The sequence below is a fragment of the Amblyraja radiata genome, chromosome 18, assembly GCF_010909765.2.
Source record: "Amblyraja radiata isolate CabotCenter1 chromosome 18, sAmbRad1.1.pri, whole genome shotgun sequence".
In the NCBI taxonomy this organism is placed as follows: Eukaryota; Metazoa; Chordata; class Chondrichthyes; order Rajiformes; family Rajidae; genus Amblyraja; species Amblyraja radiata.
In genome coordinates, this window is record NC_045973.1 from 40085312 (window position 1) to 40111210 (window position 25899).

The following is a 25899-nucleotide window of genomic DNA, read 5'->3' on the forward strand; positions in this document are numbered from 1 at the left end:
ATGTAAGCTGAAAGATGAAGAGTTTTAGTTGCAAGAAGAGACTGGATAGAATGGAACACTAAAAGCTGAGGGATAATAACCTTCATAGAGCTTTATATTTAAAAGAATCAGGGGCATAGATGGGGTAAATGGACAGTATTTATCCAAAGATTGGTGAGGCCAGAACATCCAAAATCTTTCCTTCAGTAAAAATGGTTTCCCCCATTCTGTGCAGATGGATCCTTAACCCGCATTTGTACTGTGTCCCATTGTTTTGTTCTTGCTTCACATCACCCCAGATGGAACAAGGATAGTGTTCTCCTGGTCTTTGCCTTTCACCCCACCAGACTCCGCATCCAATGCATCATTCTCTGACATTTCCGCTCCCTGCAACGTGATCCCACCACCAGTCACATCATCCTATTCTCATTCCTTTACTCCTTCAGTAGAGACCAATCCCTGTGCAACTCCTTGGTGCACTCACCCTTTCCTACCAAAACCACACCCTCCCGAGCTACTTTCCCCGACCACAAGTCCCTCCTCCCTCACATCAATCCGGGTACCCAGTAGTTCCTCCAGCTGAGACAGAGGTTCACATGCACTTCCTGTAACCTTATCTACTGTAATTGTTGCTTCAAATGTAGCCTCCTTTGCATCAGCAAGACCAAGTGTAGACTAGACAACAAACACGTGCTCAGTTCACAGAGGTTTGCTGTATCTCCTGATTGTAAACCATTTTAGCTCCCCTTCCCATTGCCATATACACCTTTCTGTCCTGGGCCATCACCATTGCGAGAGTGAGGCCACGCAAAGTGCAGGAACAGCACTTCATTCAGCTTGAGTAGCTTATAATCTAACTATATGAATTTTGAATTGTCCAATTGTAGAAAACTAACCTACAAATGCCCCACCTAAATTCACACCCATTTCTTCCCTCCCACCATTCTCACATTTGGGGAGAGATGTGCTGGCATTGGAGAGACTCCGGAGATGGGCCGGATAATTCTTCTTCTCATGACTTATGAACTTTCAGCTTTATTTCTCTCCCCACCACAATCAGACTGATGAATAATCCCAACCTGAATTTTCATTTATCTATGTTCTCCAGACATGCTTCCTGACCCACTGAGTTACTCCAGCACTGTCTTTTTTTGAACAGGAGCATCTGCAGTTCCTTGTGTCGTCCACAAGGAAGGATTGTCTTCTGCAGTATGCAATGTTCTTCACATCTACCCTACTACACAAAATATATTTTTAGTAAACGATACTTATCAATGAAGCCTTTCTGTGTTTTTTTTTTCTTCTATTCTGTATTTAGCAAGCTTTTCCAGTTAATATTGCTGTATCCATATTATGGAAACTGATTATTTCCTTCTTGAGCCATAATTGCTCTGGGCTGCTTGTGGCAGTGCCTGCAGCATAAATGTTTTACATGTCCCAAGCCTATTCTGCAGAGAAATTCTTGCTCCCCATTCAATCCACATTCTTAATGTTTTTGATTATGCTGTTTCAAGATATAGACCACAAGGATTTTAAAGTTTTGTTCTTGATATACTTTGTAGTTGGAACAGACTTGTAACATTTCTGAACATTTAAAATCACAGGGACAGCTTAAAATTAATAAAAAATAAAAATGCAATTTAATTTATAATTGTATATATATTTTTCATTTTAAGTCTTCAGAAAAATTATTGTGAGCACGCTATCTGACTCCTTTAAGCCATTGGAATCTACCTCCACATGTCTTGGGGTCAGATTTTGGCTGTGGCATTACCACCTTGACCGTTGTACAGTTTAGCTGTTGCTGATTTGGGTCAACTTTAACACAATATCTGGCATATTAAATTCTTCTTTAAAAAGTGAGCCTTGTTGAAAGAAAAATATGAACTTTGCAAAGTAAAACAGGAAATAGTTGCATCTTTTTGAAAAGTAAAGTTGGCAGTGCAAAGATGAAAGGAAAAGGGTGAATTAAAACTAGGTCCATTTCCATTCTACTAGGTGTGGAGTAAAGTTCACCACAGGTTGTGTTAAGGAGTGGTGGGAAATTAGATGAGATTAATGCCCCTGTCCCACTTAGGAAACCTGAACGGAAACCCATGCAGACTTTGCGCCCCACCCAAGGTTTCCGTGCGGTTCCCGGAGGTTCCCGGAGGTTTTTGTCAGTCTCCCTACCTGCTTCCACTGCCTGCAACCTCCGGCAACTACCTGCAACCTCCGGCAACTACCTGCAACCTCCGGCAACCACCTGCAACCTCTGGGAACCGCACGGAAACCTTGGGTGGGGCGCAAAGTCTCCAGAGGTTTCCGTTCAGGTTTCCTAAGTGGGACAGGGGCATTAGTTGCTAATAATCAGATGTAGACAAATAAATGTACTGTTGAGTAGATTGATGAATTACCCAGCTGAAGGTAGGAGAATTTATTAATTTTTAAAAGAGGAATATAGGAAAAATAGAACATGGTAAGAATGGAAAATAAATGGGAGGGGAATGTGTAAAGCTTTCCAGTTAGAGATTTTTCTCAAATGGTTGAGAAATAAAAGGATAACGTTCACTTTGTTAACTTTGAGTTGATTGGGTTTATAACTTTGCAGGAGCTTTTGAAAAGGAGTTGTTTGTTGAAATTAGTGAACCAAAGCCCATTTTGTATCCTTATTTTTGATGTAATCGACCAAAGACCAGAACGCGCCACAGGGGACTCCTAGGGGATTGCGGAAAAACCGGGTGGCAAGGCCTGTCTGGGCCACAGGAGGCTCGGCGATGGGAGCCTCGGCAGAGGCAGAGGGAGACCACGTGGCGGCGGCAGATGCCTCAGCAGCGGCGGGAGCCTGGGCGGCAACGGAAGCCTCGGTGGTGGTGGGGCCTTGTGGTCGATGAGCAGGAGGGGAAGTCAATGGAGAACCCGGCTTGGGGAGACCACCGTGTGGGACGGTGGGAGAGCAATGGGGGACCAGGTGTGGATGGGGGGGTGGGTGGGGGGGGGGGGGGGCGCACTCTAGTTTAGAATCCTCTGCCCAGGGGTTAAGTCTGTTTGTTTGTTCATTTGTACCGGTGAAGGCGCTGTGCACACGATTTTTTTTTCTCCTCTTTCTGTTGCAAAAAAATTAAGAAATCATTCAGTTTTTAAAGTTCTTCCTATATTGGACAGATTTGTGAAATAAAGAATCCCTTGATTTATCAAATAAATGAACATCTTTTGAAATTTTACATGAACTGTTGCTCCCAAAATGCTGGTTTGATGGAAGATGCTAGATGCTTGCAAAGCTGATTTTAAATAAATAAATAAATAAATAAATAACTTGCCAATTAGGCTTTTATTCACGATATTGCACTCCAACATTGTCTCTAACCATGCCTCGTGTCAGTTATGGATTTTCTTGATGGTAAAGTTAAAAAAAAAAAGGATTTTAATCTCTATTTTGTTCACGTGCAGAACAAGAAATAATGGAGTAAGGACATTGATCCATCAGTTATATCATTCCATATATTTTCTGTTATCTCGGTAATGTTTTGTATTACCCATGCTGAAAACTATTCCGTTACTACCATGGTTCCTGTGGTCATCCAGTGTTTTTATCTGTGCTTACTGGTTTTTTTCAAAGCTACATAAACAAAAATAATGGTACAATGACAATGGTGATTTATGGCTCCAAGATAGATGCAGAAAATCGGCGTAAGATTCAATTTGTATTCCATTGTGTTATTTATGTTTGCTGTGAAACATGTGGCTATAATTTGCTGCTGGTGATTATCCTGAGATATTTTCATCTCGATCACATCATAAGTTATGATGTAGCCAATTAAGTTTTCACTTGTCTTTGATTAAGCTGAGCCTATCATTTTTCTCAATTTTTCTGTTATCGTCGCATGATTACCTCAGCAAACTATTAGCCTTGATGCAAAGCTGAATTGTAGATTAAGCCTTATTTATGAACCTACACTTCAATCCATTTGGAATCTCTTGCCTGTCGATGGTGAATGTTCTTTCACCTTAACTCTTTGGTGCCAAGTGTCAAACCTACAAAGTTGTCTCCTCGTTACCCCACAGCTCACCCCTGCTCCCCCTCCCCCTAGTCGCAACAGAGACAGAGTCCCCTAGTCCTTACATTCCACCCCATCAGCCGTCGCATACAACACATAATCCTCTGAAATTTCCACCACCTCCAACGGGATCCCACCACTAGCCACATTTTCCCATCTCCACCTCTTTCCACCTTCCGCAGAGACCGTTCCCTCCGCAACTCCCAGGTTAACTCATCCCTTCCCACCCAAACCACCCCCTCCCCAGGTACCTTCCTCTGCAACCGCAGAAGATGCAACACCTGTCACTATACCTCCTCCCTCGACTTTGTCCAGGGACCTCGACAGTCCTTTCAGGTTAGGCAGAGGTTCACTTGCACCTCGTCCAACCTCATCTACTGTATCCATTGTTCAAGATATGGACTCTTATACATCAGCAAGACCAAACGCAGACTAAGCGATAATTTCGTGGAACACCTTTGCTCAGCCCGCATGAACCACCCCGATCTCCCGGTTGCTGGACCCTTTAATTCTGCTTCCCATTCCTACACTGACCTTTCTGTCCTCGGTCTCCTCCATTGTCCGAGTGAGGCTAAACGCAAATTAGAGGAACAGCAACTCATATTTTGCTTGAGCAGCTTAGAGACATAGTCAGAGAGTAATACAGTGTGGAAACATGCCCCTCGGCCCAACTCGCCCACACCGGCTTGTTCCATACACCCACCATCCTCTGTATGGAAAACGTTACCCCTTGGATTCCTATTAAATTTTTTCCTCTTCATCTTGAACCTATGGTCCTCCATTCCCCTACTCTGGGTAAAACTCTGTGCATTTACCCGATCTACTCCTCTCATGATTTTGTATACCTCTATAAAATGGAATCGAGACCCAGCCTACTCAACCTCTCCATATAGCTCACACCCTCTAGTCCTGGCAACATCCTCGTAAATCTCTCCTGAACCCTTTCAAGTTTGACTATTTCTTTCCTATAATTTGGTGCCCAGAACTGAACACAATATTCTAAATGTGGTCTCACCAACGTCTTATACAATCTGACTGATGAAGGCCAAAGTACCAAAAGCCTTTTTGTTCACCTTATCTACGTGCGACTCAACCTTCATGGAACCATGCACTTGTACTCCTAGATCCAGCCCTGTGTTATGAATATTGATTTCTCTCACTTCAGGTAGCCCCGGCATTCCTTCTCTCTCTATCCCTCCCCCACCCAAGTCGCATTAGCTTCTCATTTTCAACCTTCAAACAGTTTCATCATCGTTACTTTTTTGCATATCTTTCAATCATTGTTCTTTATCTCTCTACATCATTGTCTATACCTCTCTTTTCCCTTACCCCTAACCAGTCTGAAGAAGGGTCTCGACCCATAACGTCACCCATTCCTTCTCTCCAGAGATGCTGCCTGTCCCGTTGAGTTACTCCAGCTTTTTGTGTCTAACATTGGTGTAAACCAGCATCTGCGTGAGTGAGTTAGCTACACATAGAGATGCATACATACACTACTGATCAGGCTACTCCGGTGAGCAGAGTGGAGGCACAACAACGCCTCCAACCTCATCTACTGTATCCGCTGTTCCAGGTGTGGGCTCCTATATAACGACAAGAACAAGCGCATACTGGGTGATTGTTTCGCTGAACACTTTCACTCAGTCCACTTTGGCCTTCGCAATCTCCCGGTTGCTAAACACTTTAATTCCCCTTCCCATCCCCATACTGATTTCTGTCCTGGGCCTCTACCATTGTCGAAGTGAGGTCCAACTCAAATTGGAGGAACAGCATCTCATATTTCACTTGGGTGCTTACAACCCAGAGGTATGAATATTAATTTCTCTAACTTCAAGTAACTCGTTCATCCCCTTTATCTCCCCCCCCCCCCCCCCCCCCCCTCCCCCCACCCATGTTGTACTAGTTTCACTGTCTTCCTGTTGATTTTCACTGTCTGTACAACTCGTTATCACCCATCCCACAGCCAACAGTGGACCATTGTGGGCTCCACCTTTCCTGGATCATTGTTGCTTTTTGCATAACTTTCATTCATCTTTTCTATTTACCTTCTATATCACTCGTTTCCTTTTCCCCTCACTCTCAATCTGAAGAAGGGTCTCAACCCAAATTGTCACCTATTCCTTTTCTTCAGAGATACTGCCTGATATAAGTTACTCCTGCTATTTGTGCCTATCTTAGTTGAATTTTGAATTTCTAACTGGAATAGTAATTAACACACAGGCTTCCATTCGTCCTGAAGATAGACACAAAAAGCTGGAGTAACTCAGTGGGTCTGACCGCATATCTGGAGAGAAGGAATAGGTGACATTACGGGTTGAGACCCTTCTTCAGACCATTTGTCCTATGTACATAATGGTTTGGGTACAGAGCTGACAGCATCTGTCTCCTCAGATTCTGGTGAACTTCTACTGCTGCACCATCGAGAGCATCCTTACCAACTGTATCACAGTATGGTATGGCAACTGCTCTGTCTCCGACCGGAAAGCACTGCAAAGGGTGGTGAAAATTGCCCAACGCATCACCGGTTCCTCGCTCCTCTCCATTGAGTCTGTCCAAAGCAAGCGTTGTCTGCGAAGGGCGCTCAGCATCGCCAAGGACTGCTCTCACCCCAACCATGGACTGTTACCCCCCGACCATCCGGGAGGCGCTACAGCTCTCTCCGTTGCCGGACCAGCAGGTCCAGGAACAGCTTCTTCCCTGCGGCTGTCACACTGCTCAACAATGTACCTCGGTGACTGCCAGTCACCACCCCCCCCCCGGACACTCCTCCCACCAGGAAAACACTATTGCTGTATGCATGTAAATAGATTTATTTATTGAAATCATATTCTATGTCGCTCTTCCAGGGAGATGCTAACTGCATTTCGTTGTTTCTGTACTGTACACTGACAATGACAATTAAAGTTGAATCTGAATCTAAAGTGAAAACATGAGCAGGACGTAACTTGTATTTTTCCAGTGTCTTTTGGACCCTATGGTGTCCTAAACTGATTTGCATAAATTGTTGGTATGGATATTCTTTAAAAGTAGTTTAAATCTGAAAATGTAGATGTAAGTCTGTATACAGTATGGCCTGGCCAAACAGCTATGTGGTAATCAATTTATTTACACTTAGTGATGCTGATTGAGGATTAAATATAGGCAGACCATCGGTGGAGTTCCTTTTTGGTGTTAATTGAGGACATTTAAAGCCCCTCTGAGAATGGGTTTAATATACCAGTTTAATATGCGAGCTGAAAGATGATGCCATGACAGTGGCACTTCCTTCAAACTGAAGTGTTGGCTTTCATCTTTGTTGAGAGTGGAGCTTGAACAAACAATCTAATTCCTGAGTGAGTGGCAGAAAAAATAAATGTGCAATATCACCATACCACCTACTTTTGGAGATGGATAAACCTGCGAGGGGAGGGGAAGAGAAGAATTTATAATAGACTTCACCTTGTGATTTTCTGAAACTTCAAAAAAAAAAATTTGCGTTCCTCACCTGTTCACTGGTGTGGTTGTTGCTGCCACCACCTGCGAACCTATCTTATTTTGTTCACTCAATCAACTCATCATCAAATGGTGCCTGGTTATTGAATATTAAACACCTTTGCTTTACTAAGTTTAGTGTGTGTGTGAAGATTAAGTTGTTGGGTAATCTTGTGAGCTGGGCACATGCCTCAGCTGCACTTGGGACTTATCATCGAGTTACATAGTACAGTAACTGGCCCTTCAGCCCAACATATCCATGCCAAATCTATCTAACAGTGAATAGTGGACCTGTACACCTAGATCCCTGTGCACTACAACACTCCCTGGGGCCTTACACTTGCACTGTGAAGGTTTGACTTCCCAAATGCCACACCTCACTTTTTTTAGTGGTTATAATACCCTCCCATGTGCACCTCGAGATGTACTTTACAATTTTCTGTATTCTGCCAGGCATTTTAAATGTGCTGCTCTGACCGTCTCGACTGTCACTGCAAGATGTACTGGGCCAAAACCCATACATCCCATAATCTTCATTAATTTATCACCAGATCAATACAATGGTGGAAGAGTGAATGAACCAGAGGATGGATATTCAGCACAAGGAATAATCTGACTCTAAATCTTTTGATAATTCTTCTATTGAAGTTAGACTGCTACAAATCACATCTCTTCTCATTATTTTCACCCAGAGAGTTGTGAATCTGTAGAATTCTCTGACAACGTAGGTGGTGGAGGCCAAATCACTGGATGTTTTCGAGAGTTAGATTTAGCTCTTGGGGCTAATGGAATCCAGTGATATGGGGGGAAAAGCATGAACAGGATACTGATTTTGGATGATCATATTGAATGGCCTACTCCTGCACCTATTTTCTATGTTTATCTGCATTGAACCTCAGCTGTTTTTCAGCCTACTTGCCCAGTTGATCAAGATCCTGCATTAATTTTAGATACATCTCTTCACTATCTACAATACCATCACCTTCTGCAAACTAGCTAACCTTGCCTTGCACATTCTCATTTCAATTGTTAATATAAACCACAAACAGCAATGGGCGCAGCACCGATCCCTGAGGTACAACACTAGTCACAGTACAAAAGCAACTTTCCATCACCCTCTGCTTCCTTCCCTGAAGCCAATTCTGTATCCAGGCACCTATCTTATCAAAGGACTTATTGAAGTCCATCTGCCCTCATAAACCATCTTGGTTACTTAAAAAAACTAAATCAAATTCATGAGACACGATCCCCCACCCTACAACACCATGTTGACGACTGTGGAGTTGTGCACTTTCACACTTCTGTAAACTTGCCTGATGGAAGAGCGAAGAAGAGGGAGTGTCTGGGGTGACATTCTGTAGTGTAATAGTATAGTATAGATGAGGTTTTGTAGATTGTATTGCCAACAATCTCTCAGATGATTAAATCTGACTCTCAATAGATTTCAAGGGGATTCAGTGTTAAAATGTGCAACATGTATTTAAATGGGAATAGACAGGCTGGTCAATCAAGACAGCACTGACCAATTGATTTCGAGGTTGTACTCCAAATTCACTGAAATGCCATTTTGTTGATGTGTAGCTGGGGCAAAATTGCCTGCACCATCTCTTATTCATTGATGTTCCAGCTAAGGTATTTTATTTCAGTTGCTAGAAAAATATGAAACATTTTTGTTGTAAGTGAATGGTCCCTCTCTTGCAAAATCTTGTTCAAATTAACCAAATGTCATTAAACTTCCACTTGACTGGTATTAATGCCGACACCAAGGAGCCCAATGATTGTAGCTCCCTGTGAGCGAAATGTAATTGTTTTGGTGATGTGATGCAGAGTTTCATCTGTTCTTTATAATATGGTTGATCTGCTTTGAATTTAATGCTTTTTAAGAAAAAAAAGTTCATTTCAGATAATGACAATGATGCAGACTTTATGCCTTTTTAAACAGTAGCGTTCTATATTTCTTACAACACCAGGCTCAGATGGCCATTTTAGAAGTTGCTGCTTGGGGTTTCTAAATCATGTCCCTCTGTTACCGGTTCTGTAGTCATTGAGGTCAATTATGGTATCTTTCATGCCGCACTAGTTTGTTATCACATCTCTGAGGAGATCAACAATGGATGATTCATACTGGGGCCACAAGGGCACTCCAGATGTTTGGAAGTCACTGACATGGAGAATTTAGACCCAAGAAAAATTATTTTTAACGGTTTAAAAAAAAAGGTTTTCATTAATATTGAGCATTCTTAATGGTCACAATGCGTTATTAATTTATTTCAGTAATATGTAGTAATGGAACAGAATTGGGTCCCTGAGGTGAGTATCTAGAGGTGGGAATTTTAGATGGCAAATCCTAGTTGCTTCCATAACTGGGAGGGACATAGAAGATCAAGAAGTAGCCATGAATTGGTTGGGAGGAAGAGGAAGCAAAGTGCCACTGAACCAAGTCAGAGAAGATGAAAGTAGCAAAGAGATTTAAAACAAAATAAGCAAAAACATCAATGTTGGAGTGAATTTCGTATTGAACCTGTACCTTTACGTTCGACCCAGTTTACCTCTTAATCACGGCTCGGATAGGAACAGAAGCAATGAACGTCTCATAGAGCAGAGTTGAGTTTCTTGAACAAATCGATTTTTTTCAAGGCCTTAAAAATGCGCTCTGAAAAACACTCTCAGTGTTTCCAAAGGTGACGCACCCTCAGTATTTTTATATTCCTACAACACATTGGTTGCATGTGGATTTTACATCTTTGAAACAATTCAGCATTGATCAACGTTTAACTTTTAGTTTAGTTTAGTGGTACAGCACAGAAACTAGCCCTTTGGTCCACCGAGTCTGTGCCGACCAGCGATCCCCACATACTAATAATATCTTACAAACACTAGGGCCAATTTACAATTTTACCAAACCAATTAGCCGACAAACCTGTACGTCTTTGGAGTGTTGGAGGTAACCAGAGCATCCGGAGAAAACCCCTGCAGGTCACGGGGAGAACATACAAACTCCGTACAGACAGCACCCGCAATCAGGATTGAGCCCAGGTCTCTGGCGCTGTGAGGCAGAAACTCTACCGTATCCAGAATAGAGACACTCGGATTTCTTACGCATTAACCTGGAAATTAGCTCAAAAGGAAAGAAATAGGATGAAAACAAAACAAACTTGTAAAACAAATGGGACAAAACAAAACTGCACGCTTGCACCTTTCCTTCGTTAAAACCTTTGTTAAAAAAACCAACGAATAAACAATTAATTTTGCCCTTGAAAGCTTCTAATGCAGTCCAATGAATAAAAGCTGAATGGGTTGGAGCCCCCCACCCTCACATAATTCACACTACCTCTTCCAGTGCCAAAAGCACAATCATACACATCAAGAAAATAATTTAAACCCTTAATGCTTTGATAGAGCAGAATGCTGGAAGACATCATTCATGTAAACACATTGAAACATCCCCACAGCAACTCAACCAGCTTACCAGCTTACAATTCCCATTTGCATTTAAAGATTGTGAGGCATCCTGGTCCCTTCCTTGGTTGCTATTGGAGTGACCATGATACCCAAGCAAAGTGACTTGGTTTTCCCCAATTAAAACATCCATTCTCTGGTTTCAGCAGCAGTAGGAACCCAGACCCTGGTCCTCCCCCACATAGCTTTGGAGTTGGCTGCACCGAGCTTCAGTGCATCCCTCAGCATGTACTCCTGCAGTCTGGAATGGGCCAGTTGGCAACAATCCCTGACGGACATCTCGCTCTGTTGGGAGATCAATAAGTTTTGGGTAGACCAAAAAGCATCTTTCACCCAGTTGATGACCTCCTAGCAGCACACTCTCTGAATGTGTCACTGGAAACAGTCCATAGATTAGAGAGTCCTCTGTTACGGAGCTGTTCAGGATAAACCGTGATAAGGACGTTTGTATAATTCTCCAAACTCTTCAAATCCATACACTGCAAAGAGGCTCTGCACATTGGGGGGCAGTGTGTGGTGAAGACACACCTCAAACGAGGGAAATTATTTCATCGTGGGCATGGGGGGGGCAGGCGAGTGGCAAGAATGCCTGGTCAAATGATAGCAAATACAACATTAATGAATGTATTCTATCGTATGTATAGCCACCATGAACGTCTGAAGAATTTTTGCACAGTTCTTGTTTGGTATATAATTTTTATTCGGAATAAAGTTTATTTTTTGAAATTAAAAACAAACACATCTTCTGGTTTCTCTTCCTACAAATTTCCATTATTTCTCCACGTTACTGCTAACACCTAAGTCTCCTTTACCTCTTCTAACTTATCCCAAAATACCTGCTTCTATTTGTTCATCTTAAAGACAAGCACTTAATTTAAAATAATCTGTTTCTCTGAGGCTGTTAAAGGTTCTTCGTAGTCTGTGTAGTTCAATCAACCTGTCATCCTGATTACTGTCTGAATCGGAGCAGCTAGGACTGCTGTGAATTTCTTTACATCCGTATAGGGTATGGTTAGTCCATAGTCCTCATTATACCTGTCTCAGCCTGATGAAGGGTCTCGACCCGAAACATCACCTATTCCTTCTCTCTAGAGATGCTGCTTGACCCGCTGAGTTACTCCAGCATTTTGTGTCTATAAACTAATATCTATTTGCCTCATTGTCTGAACTTCACCAGTCAACGTTGTCTCTGTCCACTGGCGGGTCGGTAGGCAACAGAGTCACCACCTTTCTCCCGTATAGTTTCTTATTTTCCTTGTCCTGTGTGCGTTCCACTGCCGCTATTTTTTTCCTTTGGTTCCTTGCCTTAACATCAGTAGTCATGAAATGCTTTGAAAGACTAATTTCATAGCACATCAAAGGCAGCCTCCCTCCAAACCTTGACCCTCATCAGTTTGCTTATAGAGCAAACAGATGGACAGAGAACGCCATCGCCACTGCCCTCCACACTGCCCTGAACCATCTGGAACACCCGGGGAGCCATGTAAGGATTATTTTTATTGACTATAGCTTAGCTTTTAATATGATCATCCCTGACATTAGTCAACAAGCTGTCGGACATAGACTTCCCCCCTCTCACCTGCGCCTGGATAAAGGACTTTCTCACTAACCGCCCACAAACAGTCAATATGGACCCCCACTCCTCCTCCACCCTCACACTCAGCACTGGTTCTCCACAGGGCTGTGTGCTGAGTCCACTCCTCTATGCTCTGTACACCTACGACTGCACTCCCATCCACTCCACAAACTCCATTATTAAATTCGCGGATGACACCACGATGGTCGGACTCGTAGCAGGAGGAGACGAGGCAGCATACAGAGACAAGGTCCTGAAGCCGTCAGAGTGGTGTTCTGCGAACAACCTGGCAATCAACATCAGCAAAACAAAGGAAATGGTCATCGACTACAGAAGGCACAGAGCAGACCCTGCCCCGCTCTACATCAACGGGGACTGTGTCGAGAGGTTTCCACCTTAAAATTCCTGGGAACGCACATCGCGGAGGACCTCTCCTGGTCTGCCAACACTTCAGCGGTGGTAAAAAAGACCCAGCAGCGATTGCACTTCCTGAGAGTGCTAAGGAAGAACAGTTTAGAGTAGAAGCTGCTGGTGGCCTTCTACCGCTCCACCATCGAGAGTGTGCTGGCATATTGTATCACGGTGTGGTATGCCGGTTGCTCAGCAGCAGACAGGAGAGCACTGCAGAGAGTGATCAAAACTGCCCAGAAAATTATCTGCCTTCCCTGGAAGACATCTCCAGCTCTCGGTGCCTCTATAGTGCCAGGAAAATAATCAAACACCCCTCCCATCCTGGACAGGTTCTGTTCAACCGCCTGGTACAGGTGCGTCAAAAGCCGGACAAACAGACTCAAGAACAGTTTCTTACCCTGGGCCATCAGAACTCTAAATTCCTCAAATATCCACACGTCATGAGAGATGCTGTCATCCATTCCACTATAAAACAGACCACTCAGCTAATATCTCTTTTTAAAATTATTTTAAAGTATTTATTACATTTTAAAGTGTAATATTCTCCCAGTGCAATGTTCCACCTAGGTGTGACAAATATAATTTATCTACTATTTTAAGCAGTTAAATAACATATTGGATGTATTGGACTTTTGGTTTTAACTTTTTTGGTTGCACTGATCAGGAGTAGCTCTCCAAATGTTGTTGTATTTCTGAGTACAATGACAATAAAGGTTTATTATTATTATTATTATTATTATTATTATTATTATTATTGCCTGGCGTCAAGTATAATTACTCCTATTTCCCATTTACCTTTTTTACTTGCCCCTGCAACTATTTGTTTCTCTCTGTGAGGGGTGCTTCCAGATCTTATCCTTTATCCATCATTTTTTTTAAAAATTGTGTTTTTATTCTGATCCACTATAGTTTGTATTATTTTAAACCACCTCCAGGTTTCTCCCATCACGTTGCTCTTGTGTCTTAACTCACTTATCTGTCATCTTGCCTATCATATCGCAACACTACCTGATGCCTTGCCATTTCACCGCATTTATACTTATTGTCTTGCATCCCATCGCAACAGTATATATCGTCTTATGCCACTGCGTCTTAACCCTTCACCGATCTTGCTTGGCAAGTTCACCACATTGTTATTAATTTGTACCAAAACGTATGGTTGCCTGACAACAATATGGAATCTAGTCCTCTGAGGGTGGTAAAATTAAACATACTCGCCCAATTAGGAACCACATTGTTGGCAGTCGTCCTATGCAAATTTTCCCTTACATTTTTAAAGAATTTTTCTAGATGGGAAGGTAATTTACAGAAATGCCAATATCTTCAGCTGTTGGGGAATAAGGATAGCCACCAGTTAATTCAAAAGACAATCAGTCTTCAAAAAACAGTTTATGTGTAACAACACCCCCAGTATTCGGATGCCAGACATAGGGTGTCGGTTCACAATGGAAGGCCAATTAATGTGTTCAAGAAGGAACTGCAGATGCTGGAATATCGAAGGTACACAAAAATGCTGGAGAAACTCAGCGGGTGCAGCAGCATCTATGGAGCGAAGGAAATAGGCGACGTTTCGGGCCGAAACCCTTCTTCAGACTGATGGGGGGTGAGGGGGAAAAGAAGGAAAAAGGGAGGAGGAGGAGCCCGAGGAGACAGCTCGAGGGTTAAGAAAGGGGAGGAGACAGCAAGGGCTAGCAAAACTGGGAGAATTCAACGTTCATGCCATCCGGACGCAAGCAACCCAGGCGGAATATGAGGTGCTGTTCCTCCAATTTCTGGTGTTGCTCACTCTGGCAATGGAGGAGACCCAGGACAGAGAGGTCGGATTGGGAATGGGAGGGGGAGTTGAAGTGCTGAGCCACCGGGAGTTCAGGTAGGTTATTGCGGACTGAGCGGAGGTGTTCGGCGAAACGATCGCCCAACCTCCGCTTAGTCTCCCCGATGTAAATCAGCTGACATCTAGAGCAGCGGATGCAGTAGATGAGGTTGGAGGAGATACAGGTGATTTGCTTTCAAAACTGACAAGGATCTCTGGCATTAGTAAAACACTTTATCAAATAATGCAACTTCCATTGATATCTCGAAGCCAATGGAAATGGCCATTGGATGTGGGCAATTTGATTCTCTCCCATTGTAATTATACAGAGAGGCAATAAATTAATGTTCCAGTTCATTGAGTCTGAAATGTGTTTAATTGTGACTGTGGGCGGGTGGGGGGGGGGGGGGGGAGAGAAATTGGCATTCTTCAAGGAAATTGTAACCAAGATATAGAATTATATCTGGTCCTTTCAGTACCTTGTTATTTGTAAAAATGTTACCTTTCTGCAATCTTTGTTTTGTTTTGCAATGTTGGCAACAATTCAGCGCAACTTTGTATATGTGCAATAAAATTATAATCTTATTGTAAGAGTATAAGAAATGTAGGTTTCAATGTCCTCATTAGTTGTGCTGCAGTCATGAATGATTTACTGTTAGAAAAATATTTCAGCTCATTGAATGTTTAAGATTCATAGTGTCATACAGCACGGAAATCTGTCCTTTGGCCCACCTTGTTCATGCTAACTCTGCCCGTTTGGCCCGTAACCCGCTAAACCTTTCCTGTCCACGTACCTGTCAAATTTGTTTTTAAATGTTGTTTTTGTGCCTTCCTCAACTACTTCACTGGGTTCTTTTAAACCTTTTCCCTCTCACCTTAGACCCATGCACTCTCGTTCTGGAGAAAAACACTATGGATTTGTCATATTTATTCCCATTATAATAATAATAATAATGGATGGGATTTATATAGCGCCTTTCTAATACTCAAGGCGCTTTACATCGCATTATTCATTCACTCCTCAGTCACACTCGGTGGTGGTAAGCTACTTCTGTAGCCACAGCTGCCCTGGGGCAGACTGACGGAAGCGTGGCTGCCATTCTGCGCCTACGGCCCCTCCGACCACCACCAATCACTCACACACATTCACACACAGGCAAAGGTGGGTGAAGTGTCTTGCCCAAGGACACAACGACAGTACGCACTCCAAGCGGGATTCGAACCAGCCACCTTCCGGTCGCCAGCCGAACACTTAGCCCATTGTGCCATCTGTCGTCCCGATTATGATTGTATACACCTCGATAGGATTGCCCCACAGTTTCCTTCACACCAAGGAATAAATCAGTAGGCTGCCCAGCCACTCCCTTTAGCTTAGGCCCTCAATATCGACAAATCTTCATCTTAATGGCATCTTTCCTACAACAGGGTGACTAAAACTGAACATAATACTCGCATGTGCCACCTCGCCAATGTGTTGTACAACTGGAACTTAATATTCCAATACTCAATTCCTCAACTGATAAAGGCCAGTGTGCCAAAGCCAGCTTTATCATCTTATCTACTTGTCTACCCACTTTCAGGGAACAGTGCACTTGTAATCCTAGATCTATCAGAGAGGGCACTACCATTCACTGTGAAGGTCCTGCCCTGGTTTGACTTCCCAAAATGCAACACCTCACACTTATGTGAATTAAACTCCATTAGCCATTCCTCAGCCCACTTGCCCAGCTGATCAAGATCCTACTGTGATAACCATCTTCACTATCTTTGATACTAGCTATTTTAGTGTCATCTACAAAGTTACTGATCATGCCTTGTAGTCTCTCGTCCAAATCGTGGACATAGGTCCCTGAGGCACACCACTGACCATCAATCAGTGATTCAAACCAGTAGTCGCCGGCCATCAGTCCATGAAAATAAACCTTCCACCGTCACCCAATGCTTCCTACCATGAAGCCAATTCTGTATCCTCATAACTAGTACTCTCTCCGGAATCTGCCAGCACAGCTAACAGTACTGCAGTACATGCAGTACTTTATCAAAGGCCCTTCTGAAGTCCATATGGATTTCATTAACTTTACCACTAACTTCCACCATATCCTCAAATTCATTCAGACAATCTTTAACACATCTCTCCCCTTTCTTCATCTCCTTATCTCCATCTCAAGGGACAGACTATTGACTGACATCTACTACAAACCTACCAACTCCCATAGTTGTCTGGACTGCACCTCCCACCCTGCCTCTTGCACACTCACCATCCCCTACTCTCAATTTCTGCGCTGCAACTGCTCCTGAGGTGAAGCTTTCCATTCTTTAGTAAACATGGGCTCCTCCTCCCTCCCCTGAGCTGTCATAGACGGACCCCTTGCCAGCATCTACGTTATGTGTTGGGTAGTTCTGTTCTCACTCCCCCTCCCCCCAGAAGAAACAGGGATAGAATTCCCCTTGTGCTTGTGTGTTACCCCACCAACCTCCAGCACATCATTCTCTGACAATACCGCCACCTACAAGGTGATACCAGCACATCTTTGAGTACCACACATGAGTACACATCTTTCCATCTTGGCTCCTTTTGTTCGCTGATCCCTTCTCAAACCACCCCTCCCCAGGAGATATTACACTTGTCCTTATACCCCCTCCCTTGCATCTATTCAGGGATCCCAGCAGACCTTCTAAGTGATATAGAGGTTCACGTGAACCTGCTCTAACCTCATCCACTGCATTCAGTGTTCCCAATGTGGTCTCCTTTACATTGGTGAGACCAAGCATAGACAAGGCAAGTCTTTCACTGAGAGCATGAGCTTCATCTGCCAAGTTTATATGTTCTCCCCGTGACTGCGTGGGTTTGACCGGAGATCCTCCCACACTCGAAAGACGTACAGGTTTGTAGGTTAATTGGCTTGATGTAGGTGTAAATTGCCCCTGGTGTGTATAAGGTAGTGTTAATGTTCGGGGATTGCTGGTCAGTGCAGACCCAGTGGACCAAAGGGCCTGTTTCCCGTGCTGTATTTCTAAACTAAACTAAAAAAGAAACCTGCAGGGTCTCCCAGTTGCTAATCATTTTAAATCCGCTTTCCAGTCCCAAAATGACTTTTCCGTCCTGACCCGCCTCCATTCCCAGAGGCCACACGCAAGCTGGAGGAACATCACCTCTTGAGTAACTACAAACAATCCCCGCTTCCCCTCTTCTCCCCCCCCCCCCCCCCCCTGCTTTCCTCTTCTCTTCCCATTTACCCATCTGTATTTGTCTGATTTTCTCCCCCTGTCCCATTCCACATGGTTTCACAATTCATACCTCTACTGCCCTCTCTCACTTTGTGTCCAATTGCCTCACAGTTTAAGGATAAGGGGGAAATCTTTTAGGACCGAGATGAGGAAAACATTTTTCACACAGAGAGTGGTGAATCTCTGGAATTCTCTGCCACAGAAGGTAGTTGAGGCTAGTTCATTGGCTATATTTAAGAGGGAGTTAGATGTGGCCCTTGTGGCTAAAGGGAGAGAAGGCAGGTACAGGATACTGAGTTGGATGATCAGCCATGATCATATTGAATGGCGGTGCAGGCTCGAAGGGCCGAATGGCCTACTCCTGCACCTATTTTCTATGTTTCTATGTTTGCCTTTGTCCAATCATCATCATCTGTAGCTTTCAAGATCAAAGCTTCATCTCGGGAGCAACCTATCACTTCCCAGGCTTTGTCCTATCCTGTTTCTAGATTTCTCTCCCCCCCCCTCCCACTAAAACTCCAATCAATCTGAAATAGGGTCCTAGCCTGAAACATCGCCTTTTTATATTCTCCAGAAATACTGCCCGATCTGCTGAAGTACTCTCGCACATTGTCATTTTTTTTTATCATCTGCAGTTCCTTGTCTTTCCATTCCGCTTATGGCACTGCACTCGCCAATTCTTCAGTTACTTCTTCAAAACCACAAATTCATTTGAAAATATCTTTCATGCACAAAATCATGCTGACTAACCAGAAACAACCCGTCTTGCCAAAAGACACAAATGTCATGGTGAAAATTCAATTTGTCCAAAATCCATATTAAGATCTTCATCCAACTTTGAGGATCATGAGATAGGTTGAAATTGCTGTGGTATTTTGATGGGATCTGCTATCCTACAGTTTTGGCAGTTCTTTGGGTAGCTTTGAGAGTGTATGAAATGGACATTGGTTACTATCAGGTTCTGACTATTGCACTTGAAGCTGCAATTACAAGCTAACCTCTGGTGCAGATACTGAGATGATTGTCTTCTCACTTTCACAGGAAACACGTTCAGCACGTTGGCAGGAATTGTATTTGAATGGAATATAGTGAAGGATGCTGAATTTTCTGGATATTCGGATTCCCATAACGCCTTAAGGTAGGTAGTGTGGATACTTCATGTCAATTTTTCCTACTTTGACTACCATTCCAAAAAAAGTTGATCATTGCATTTTAAGCTTTCTTCCATGAAATAAATCAAATGCTTCCCTTCAAAGCCATTGGTGCAACTCAGTGGGTCAGTCAGCATCTGTAGAGAGAGTGGACAGATATTGTTTCAGGTTGGGACCCTTCTGCAGCCTGATAACAACAAGGGGGGGGGGGGGAGCTGGAAAAGAGGTGTCAGGACAAGTGATGGGTGAATGCAAGTGAGGAGCGTTTGATTAGTAGATGGGTGGAGTAAGTGACAAAGGCTAGAGGGAAAAGAGAGAAAAGCATGTTGGATAAGGAGCGAATGGGATGAGTGGATTGTAAACCTGGAGGGAGAGATATGGGTCGACAGTAAGGGGACAGGGGAACACATGGGTATAAAAGGGAGGAATGGAACTGGGGGATGGGAGATGAATATGAAGGAGGGGAAAAGAGTAGAGTGACTTGTGGTGGGAGATGATGGGAGAAATGGGTGCATATTGATATTGGGTGGGGGGGGGGGATGCATTACTTGGAACTAGAGAATTCAATGTGCATCTTGTTGGGTTGTAAGTTGCCCAATCAGAATATAAGCTGCTGATCCTCCAGTTTGCATGTGGCTTCACTCTTACAATGGAGGAGGTCATTGACAGAAAGGTCAGTATGGGAATGGCAAAGGGAGTTAAAAATATTGATAGCCAGAAGTTCCAGCTGGTCTTGGAAGACAGCGCAAGTATTCGGCAAAACCAGTCACCGATTGCACACTTTGTCTTGTTGATATAAAGGAGGTCACATTGGGAGCACTGAATGCAGTGGTTGAGATTTGGAAAGTTTCAGGCGAGCCTCTGTCTCACGTGGCAGGGCTGCTGGGATCCCTGGATGGAAGTGAGAGGGGAGTTGTTGGGACAGGTGTTGCTTCTCCAACAGGTTGAAGGGCAAAGTACCTGGGGAGGGTGGGTCTGGGAATGGATGAGTGAACCAAAGGGTTATGGAGGAAATGGCCTCTATTGAAAGCAGAAAGGGGGGTGGAATTGTTAGTTAGGATTGGTGGTGGGATCATATTGAAGGTGGAGGGAATGTCAGAATGATGTTGGATGTGGAGGCTGATGTGGAGAAATGCAAAGACCAGGGAAATTGTTCAAACATATTAAGTAGATTGTGTCGAAGCTGTTCAGTGTTTTAATCAATGTCCAAGAACGATGAGGCGAGATCATTGGGCGTATTTAAAGAGAAAGTTGAAAACAAAATTATGGCAAATTGGTGCAAATAAGACGCGCCCTAGTGCAGAAAAACCATGATCATATTGAATGGCCAGGCAGACCTGAGGGGACAAGTGGGTTTTCTCCTGTTCCTATTTTCTATGGTCTTCTTTCTAATATTTGTGGGGGGGAAATGAGGAACAACCGAACCAATGTTTGAATCTTGGAAATCATTCCACCTGTGCCTTTTTATTCATTTTTTCATCTATCAGCTGCTTCAGTCATAAATCAATTGATATCTTATCCAATGTAATTCTATCCAGATAGGTCTACCAATAGAATTCTATCTGAGGGTCTTGATGTATAGATTCTGAATTGTGTGATGTAGCTCTGAGTTCTCCGCTATCAGTCGTCGCACTAGACGTTTTCCATTTGGTTTAACATGTCTTCCATCCTGTAAATGCATTCAGTGAGCTCAAGGAAGAGTGAAATGACTAAGACTGCAGATCTTCATTGAGATTATGCAGCTAAAATAGGCTGCTATTTAAAAAAGAATCCAATGCAATTGAGCCAGTCAGCACAAGTCTCTAAACCATTTTTCCTTGACGCATTTTGCAAGCATGATATCATTTATAATCATTCATGAGTGCTTTGCAAGTTTGATCTGACATGGCCAGAGGCAGGGAAGTGCCCCTGCTTTCCCAGCTCCTGCAATATTCACAAATAGTTCATGTGATTAATAAAAGGACAGACAGGCTCTCCCATCTGTGTGGGGAGAGCAGGAGGATAAGATCACTTTTTCATGGGGGGGAAAGCCAGCCTTGACTTCCATCATGGAAAATAGTTGAAGCAGAAGCAAATATGCTGTATACACATGGTGGGTCAGGCACCAACTGTAGAAAGAAAAATGACTTGATGTTTTATGTCCAATATTCGTTACCAGAATCAGGAAAAAGGGGAAAAAAAACATATTTAGTTTTGAGGAATGGATAGGACAGAGGGGTTATCTAATAGGGCTTGGCCAGAGTTGCCAAGGTGATAAGCTGTTCCTGAAGTTCTTTGAACAATTAAGATTTTCCCATGCAATGATACATTTGCCAATTGGCTTTATTAAATCAATTTTAGCCACATTCTCTTTTTGCAACTTAACTGCTTATCTCTCTATCTTAAGCCATACCTTCTATGCTTTCATCCAGTATATGGTGGAAGATGAGCCCCCTGTGGCACACCACTCATTACATCTCGTGCACCAGAAGAAACCGATTTATCTCCATTGTTTCATGTTGGCCAAACCATTTTCAACCATGCCAACAGTTTCTAGCATTCAGTTTTATTTGCCCTTTCCTGTATCACAGATTTCATTCCTATTTTTCAATCCTCCAGAGATGCCATTACTTGCAGGGTATTTTTTAGCTATACAGATATTGTACCATGTAAAATTTCTGATCTCCCTTACACATACTATTCCCTTTTCATTAGTTCCACTACCCTCTGGCTTAGAACTTTGAAATGAAAATGCAACTTAAAAATGCAACTTGGAAATGAAACAAGCTTTTAATTCATCCCGGTTCTCAAAAAAGGAATGTATCTGAAATATTAGCTGTTTCTGTTTCCACAGAAACTGCCTGACCAACTGAGGGTTTACAAAAGTTGTGATATGATTTTTTCTCATTTGGAAGATAATGGGCTAATTAAGGATAGTCAGCATGGCTTTGCCCATGGCAGGTTATGTCGGACAAACTGGATTAAGATTAATTTGAGGAGATGACAAAGCTGATCAATGAGGGAAATGCAGTGGATGTTGTCTACATGGATTTTAGTAAGGCATTTGATAAAATCCCCTCATGGTGGGCTGAACCAGTAGATCAAGATGTATGACATATACAATGACTTGGTCGTTTGGTTAAGAATAAAATGCAGATGCTGGAAAATCGAAGGTAGACAAAAATGCTGAGAAACTCAGCAGCATCTATGGAGCGAAGGAAAGAGGCGACGTTTTGGGTCGAGCCCCTTTTTTCAGACTGATGTGGGGGTGGGGGTGGGGGGGCGGGAAGAAGAAAGTAAGAGGCGGAGACAGTGGGGTGTGGGAGAGCTGGGACTATCTGAAATTAGAGGTCAATGTTCATACTGCTGAGGTGCAAACTGCCCAAACGAAATATGCGGTGCTGCACCTCCAATTTGCGGTGGGACTCACTCTGGGCATGGAGGAGGCCCAGGACAGAAAGGTCTGAATGGGAGGGGGAGTTGAAGTGCTGAGCCACCGGGAGATCGGGTTTGTTATTGCGAACCGAGCAGAGGTGTTGGGCGAAGCGATCGCCAAGCCAACGCTTGGTCTCACCGATGTAGAGCAGCTGACATCTAGAGCAGCGGATTCAATAGATGAGGTTGGAGGAGGTGCAGGTGAACCTCTGCTGCACCTGGAATGACTGCTTGGGTCCTTGGATGGAGTCAAGGGGGGAGGGAGGTAGGTTGGCAGGTCAGGCTTACTCATGGAAGGCACAAGCTTTTGGTGGGAGAGTGGTCATGTGGCTAGAAGTCTGTGACCGGTGAAGTTCTGCAGCGACCAGTTCTGAGACCTCTATTGTTTGTGATTATATATATATATATATATATATATATATATATATATATATATATACGACTTGGATGTAAATGCATTAGGTTGATTCATAAGCTTGCAGATGAAATCACAGTTGCTGGGTTCACGGACTGTGAGTTGGTTTTAGTATCATAGTTAGGGACTCGTTGGGAACAAGTGACCACAATATGGTCGAATTCCATATTCAAATAGAAGGGGAGCAGGTTGAAACTCAGGCTAGGGTGCTTAGTCTAAATAAGGGGGATTATGAAGGTATGAGGACTGAGCTGATCAAAGTTGACTGGGATAGCAGACTCAAGAATAAGACGGTACATGAGCAGTGGTGTACGTTTAAGGATCTACTGTATAACCTTCAAGAAAAATTTATTCCTATGAAGAAAAAAAGGGGTAAGGGTAAGAACAGTCAGCCATGGCTCAGTAAAACTATAAAGGATAGTATTTGGCTGAAGGCAAGGGCATATAAGGTAGCCAGAGATAGTGGGAGGGTAGAGGATTGGGAAGCATTTAAAGGTCAGCAAAAAATAACTAAGAGATTAATTAAGACGGGGAAAATAGACTATGAAAGGAATTTAGCGAACAACATAAAAACTAATAGTAAGAGTTTTTATAGCTATATAAAAAGAAAAAGGGTGGCTAAGGTGAACGTTGGTCCATTGGAGGGTGAGACTGGAGAGTTGTTGGTGGGGAACATGGAAATGGCAAAGGCATTAAACGAGTATTTTGTAAGTCTTCACCATAGAAGACACAAAAAATATTCCAACGCTGGATAAACAGGGGGCGGTAGGAATGGAGGAGCTAAATACTATTAAGATCACCAAGGAGGTGGTATTAGGGAAATTAATGAGACTGAAGGAGGATAAATCCCCTGGGCCTGATGGATTACATCCAAGGGTCTTGAGGGAGATAGCGGTGGGGATTGTGGATGCATTGGTGATAATTTTCCAAAACTCCCTGGAGGCAGGAACGGTCCCAGTGGATTGGAAAATGGCCAATGTAACACCTATATTTAAAAAAGGAAATAAACAGAAGGCGGGTAACTATAGACCGGTTAGTCTAACATCGGTGGTGGGTAAAATGTTAGAGACAATTATTAAAGAAACACTAACGGGGCACTTGGATAAACATGACTTCATCGGACAGAACCAGCATGGTTTTGTGAAGGGGAAGTCCTGTTTAACGAATCTGCTCGAATTCTTTGAGGAAGTAACAACCCGGGTGGATAAAGGGGAACCGGTGGATGTGGTATACTTGGACTTCCAAAAGGCTTTTGACAAGGTGCCACATAAGAGACTATTGCTAAAAATAAAAAATTATGGGATTGGGGGTAATATATTAGCATGGGTAGAGGATTGGCTAACAAATAGGAAGCAGAGAGTGGGGATAAATGGTTCATACTCGGGATGGCAACCGGTAACTAGCGGGGTTCCGCAAGGGTCGGTGCTGGGACCCCAGTTGTTCACAATTTATATAAATGATTTGGAGGAGGGAACCAAGTGTAATATATCAAAATTTGCGGACGATACAAAAATGGGAGGAAAAGTAGGGGATGAGGAGGATAGGAAGAGTCTGCAAAAGGATATAGATAAGCTAGGTGAGTGGGCAACAACTTGGCAGATGAAATTTAATACTAATAAATGTGAAGTCATTCACTTTGGGAAAAAAAATGATAGGGCAAGTTATTTTCTAAATGAGGAGGAGCTGCGTTGTAATGCAATGCAAAGGGATCTAGGGGTATTAGTACATGAATCACTAAAAGTTAGTATGCAGGTGCAGCAAGCAATCAGGAAGGCCAATGGAGTTTTGGCCTTTATTGCTAGGGGGATTGAGTATAAAAACACGGAGGTCTTGCTGCAGCTGTACACAGTATTAGTGAGACCACATTTGGAATACTGTGTACAGTTCTGGGGTCCATACTTAAGAAAGGATGTACTAGCCCTGGAGGCAGTGCAGCGAAGGTTTACAAGATTAATTCCTGCAATGAGGGGATTGACATATGAGGAAAGGTTAAGTAGGCTGGAACTCTACTCTTTGGAGTTTAGAAGAATGAGAGGCGATCTCATTGAAACATATAAGATCGTGAGGGGCCTTGATCGGGTGGATGCACCGAGGATGTTCCCAATGATCGGGGAAACTAGAACTAGGGGACATAGTTGCAGAATAAGGGGGGGCTCTTTTAAAACTGAGATGAGGAAGAACTTCTTCACCCAGAGGGTGGTTAATTTATGGAATTCACTGCCCCAGGGAGCAGTGGAAGCAGAAACGTTAAATATATTTAAGTCTAAAATAGATGGTTTTTTAGCTGCCAAGGGGATAAGGGGCTACGGGGAGAGGGCAGGGATATGGACCTAGGTATGGTTAGTATAGTAAGACCTGAGTGATCTCCTGGACAAGTGTCGATCGCCTGGATTGGGGTCGGAGAGGAATTTCCCGGATTTTTTTCCCGAATTGGACCTGGGTTTTTATCCGTTTTTTTGCCTCCCCCAGGAGATCACGAGGTTCTTGGGGTGGAGAGGGGTGATAGCGGTATAAAGGGGAGGGTAGTGTCTTGTGTTCTGTGTCTTGTGTCTACTGTTTGTGGGTAAGTGTGTCTGTTTAGTGTTCAGCCATGAGCGAATGGCGGTGCGGGCTCGACGGACCTGGTGGTCTACTCTCGCACCTACTTTCTATGTTTCTATGTTTCTATGTTCGGCACATACAATGTGGGCTAAAGGGCCGGTTCTTGTGCTGTACTGTTTTATGTCTGACACCAAAATTGGTGGAGTTGTAGATGGTGAAGAAGGCTGTCAAGGTATACAGCTGGATATAGATCAACTACAGAAATTGTCAGAAAAAATAGCAGATGTTGTTTAATCCAAGCAAGTGTGAAGTGTTTGGACGGTCAAATGTAAGGAGAAAATATACAGTTAATGGCAGTCAGACCCTCAACAGCATTGATGAACAAAAAGATCTTGTGGCCCAAG

General features: G+C 43.3%; 1 protein-coding gene across 1 annotated transcript in view; it reads left to right on the top strand.

The window, feature by feature from the left end:
- nup210 (nucleoporin 210) overlaps window positions 1–25899 on the top strand; it is a 160037-nt gene that overhangs the window by 17518 nt on the left and 116620 nt on the right. Inside the window, exon 4 of the mRNA XM_033037203.1 lies at window positions 19016–19112. Within this exon, the coding sequence (XP_032893094.1) occupies window positions 19016–19112 (97 nt within the window). The remainder of the gene's footprint in view (window positions 1–19015; window positions 19113–25899) is intronic.